This window comes from Hakea prostrata, chromosome 9 (assembly GCF_041222555.1).
Source record: "Hakea prostrata isolate BN-2017 chromosome 9, UWA_Hpros_2, whole genome shotgun sequence".
In the NCBI taxonomy this organism is placed as follows: Eukaryota; Viridiplantae; Streptophyta; class Magnoliopsida; order Proteales; family Proteaceae; genus Hakea; species Hakea prostrata.
Genome location: NC_142608.1, coordinates 10,616,068 through 10,619,614, shown reverse-complemented (window position 1 = coordinate 10,619,614; position 3,547 = coordinate 10,616,068). Strand labels below are relative to the sequence as shown.

At 38.9% G+C, this 3,547-nt stretch overlaps 1 protein-coding gene across 1 annotated transcript; it reads left to right on the top strand.

Moving 5' to 3' along the window:
- The first annotated feature begins 868 nt into the window (after positions 1 to 868).
- On the top strand, positions 869 to 2,775 carry LOC149004609 (polyphenol oxidase, chloroplastic-like). The gene is made up of 2 exons (XM_089135682.1): positions 869 to 2,000; positions 2,177 to 2,775. Exons 1-2 carry the CDS (start codon positions 869 to 871, stop codon positions 2,773 to 2,775), a joined length of 1,731 nt encoding a protein of 576 aa, XP_088991808.1.
- Positions 2,776 to 3,547: the final 772 nt, after the last annotated feature.

The window sequence follows — 3,547 nt, the reverse complement described above, 5'->3', positions numbered from 1 at the left end:
TTTTGTATCCAAATTATGTGTGTGTGGCATCGAGTTAAATGATAATGTTGGTGAAAGGTATGTTTTAACGCTTAGAACATATTCTTGATAACAAATTTATCAAATAACATGTTTAATATATTTTTTTTTCCTTCTTTATTTTTAGAATGAGTTTATAAAATACCAATTTGTTTTAATAGCGTTCTTAAAATATTTTTAAAACAGATTTATCAAATGCCTATTTTCAAACCAAGAGGTGGTCTCTTTAACATAAATGCATATTAAATAAATAAATAAAAAAACAAACATAGAAACATTTAAAAACAGTTTTAAAGAATAACTGGTCCCTTAAAACGAAACGTTACCAAATGCACAGTCAACCTACATTAGTTCTATTTCCATTTGCCATGGTTGTGTTGGCGCCACCATTTAAGAAACCCAGAACAGATTAGAAACGAAGGACACTTCGTGAATAAACGCAGCTGCAGAGAAACAAGGCTCTGAGGCAAAAGTCCAACAGCTGAACCCTGTCACTTTGGCTGTCGTTTGCCCATAAACTTGATTCTAGTCTAATCCAATGTGTGAGAGAAAGGTCTCCACAAAAACCAAACCAAGCTTCGTTCATGGCATCCATGTGTTCAACATGCAAGAAGCTACGTAGAAATGTTATATCCTTTTACTGCTCATTGATCAATGAGTAACAATTCCATATGCACCAAAATTAAAAAATTAAAAGCCAATAATTATATAGACTAGAACCATCTATAAAGAGAAATCTAAGGTTGGAAATAAGGGAAATAATTAAGATGAATGAGAGAGAGAGAGTAAAACCAGCCATTGTTCCTTATAAAAGAGGTTCTGAAGGTGAGAACTTTTCAAACTCAACAAAATGGTTTCCACTGCATGTCTGTTCAACTATGGCTTTCAGGAGAGATTGCAAATCCCATTAGTTGGTAAGCAAAGATATCTCTCATCATCGTCAGCTCAAAAGATTTCCTGTAAATCTAGAGAGAATGAAGAAGGTTCCTCGGTGAGAATCGACAGGAGAGATGTGCTGATTGGGCTGGGTGGGCTTTCTGGTTTAACTAGCTTTGGTGCTGATCCGCTAGCCTCGGCATCTCCTATCAAGCTTCCAGATCTGTCGAAGTGTCACCAAGCAAACTTGCCTGCGAATGCAACAGCTACCAACTGCTGCCCACCGAACAAGTTGAATATAGTTGATTTCAAGCTTCCACCGCAGTCGTCACCGATGCGTGTTAGACCAGCAGCTCACTTGGTGGACAATGACTATATTAGCAAGTACTCTAAAGCCATCCAACTAATGAAGGCTCTCCCAAGCGATGACCCACGGAACTTCCTGCAACAGGCCAACGTTCACTGTGCCTATTGTGATGGTGCTTATAGTCAAGTTGGGTTCCCAGATCTGGAGATCCAAGTGCACAATTCATGGCTTTTCTTCCCATGGCATCGATACTTTCTGTATTTCTTCGAGAAGATTTGTGGAAAACTCATCGATGATCCGACTTTCGCCTTACCCTTCTGGAATTATGACTCCCCAGCAGGCATGCAGATGCCTGCCATGTATGCTAACCCAAGCTCACCTCTCTATGACAGGTTTCGTGATCCCGAACACCAACCCCCAACGTTGATCGATCTAGATTACAATGGTGATGATCCCAATACCAACAATCAGGAACAAATTGCAAGCAATCTCGCCATCATGTATCGTCAGATGGTGTCGAACGCCAAGATCACACAGCTCTTCCTTGGTTCTCCCTACAGGTTGGGGGATCAACCGGGTCCTGGATCCGGTTCAATAGAAAGCGTTCCCCATGGTCCGGTTCACGTATGGTGTGGTCATCGCGGTCAGCCTAATGGTGAAAACATGGGGAACTTCTACTCGGCTGGTCGAGATCCCATCTTCTTTGCTCATCACTCCAACATCGACAGGTTGTGGACGATATGGAAAACCCTGGGAGGAAGGAGAAGGGACTATACTGATCCTGACTGGTTAAACACAGGTAAGTCATAAATACACCAACTTAGAACCCTAATGTGTTATGTATCTTATAGTCTGAACCGTTGACACCCCAAGCAGATTCTAAGAAAAGATCCCTGCTTGTTCTGCACTACACTTGCTCAGATACAATTTTGGTGTGAAAGTAAGATGTAATTGATTTATTTATACCGCATGCAGAGTTTCTTTTCTATGATGAGAATGCACAGCTGGTACGGGTTAGGATTAGAGATGTTGTGGATGAGAAGAAGCTCAGGTACAGTTACCAGAATGTAGAGATTCCATGGCTTAGAGCTCAACCAACACGTCGTACAGCAAGAGCTCAAACAAGACGTCTTGAACCAAAAGCTATACCGAGAGTTGATGATACTGATGACAGGTTTCCTAGAACTCTAAACACGAAGGTGGACACAGTGGTGCAAAGACCAACGAAGGTGAGAAGTAGGAGAGCAAAGGAAGATGAAGAGGAGATATTGGTGATATATGGGATAGAGCTTGATACAGACAAATTTGTGAAGTTTGACGTTTTTATTAATGTAGAAGACGAGACGTTACCAGGGCCTGTCGATAGTGAATTTGTAGGGAGCTTTGTCAATGTGCCACACAAGCATGGAATGCAGAGGGATAGAAAACTCAAGACATCTCTGCGATTAGGAATAACAGATATACTAGAGGAGTTAGCGGTTGAAGACGATGAAACGGTCGTAGTGACTTTGGTCCCACGACAAGGGACAGATGATGTTTCCATCGAAGGGGTCATGATAGAATTAGCCTCTTAGGAGTTCTATATGTTGTATGTTGCTGGGTTCTTATTTTCTTCTTCTTCTTATTCTTCTTTTTTTTTTTCTTGTTTTTTTGTTTGGGTGGGGTGTTTAGCACTGGTTCTCTGTGATGTGTTTTTTTACAGATTTCTGGGTCCAACAGATTCTGAATGGTTACATGCACGCTAGAATGTTAAGTTTCTTTAACTATGAATAAACAGATAATCTGTATGGATCTTACAAACCTGCATAAGCTCTCTTGTTTGTCAGCCCACTAATGCATCCTTTAGTTGCCGTCTGCTCTCAATGATAATAGTGATCTTGTCAACAACTGAAGACCAAATTCTCTCTCAATTTCATGGAGAATGCAATTTGTCTCTCATAATTAACTGAGTTCTGTAATGGTTATACTGAATATATATCTGGTGGCAACTGAGACATTTTCCCCAGAAAAAAATTTAAAAAAATTTTTTTTTTTTAAAAAAAAAAAAAAAAAAATATATATTTTGAAATACATGAAATGAAATGATTAACTAGAAAACGAAAATCCTAGCACAAATTAAGAAGTGATATTAATATCATTTGTCCTATATGTGAAAGAAAAGGATAAACCTAAAAGACTTGAAGAGGCCCATTTAGGAAGAAAAAAAGTTACATCGTAATTTGGATTGGATCTCGATGGAACAATACATCAATGAGAGGTTCGTTTGATACCTCAATCTTTTATCTATCGAGGAAAAAAATATATGTAGAAAACTATAAAAAAAATTAGTATTTACAATATAATTTT

What these genes read in the sequence shown, in the direction of transcription:
- LOC149004609 (XM_089135682.1), top strand. Translation starts at nt 869, where the DNA reads ATGGTTTCCACTGCATGTCTGTTCAACTATGGCTTTCAGGAGAGATTG. An exon ending in TCCTGACTGGTTAAACACAG is followed by an intron (nt 2,001 to 2,176) that starts GTAAGTCATAAA and finishes TACCGCATGCAG; the next exon opens with AGTTTCTTTTCTATGATGAG.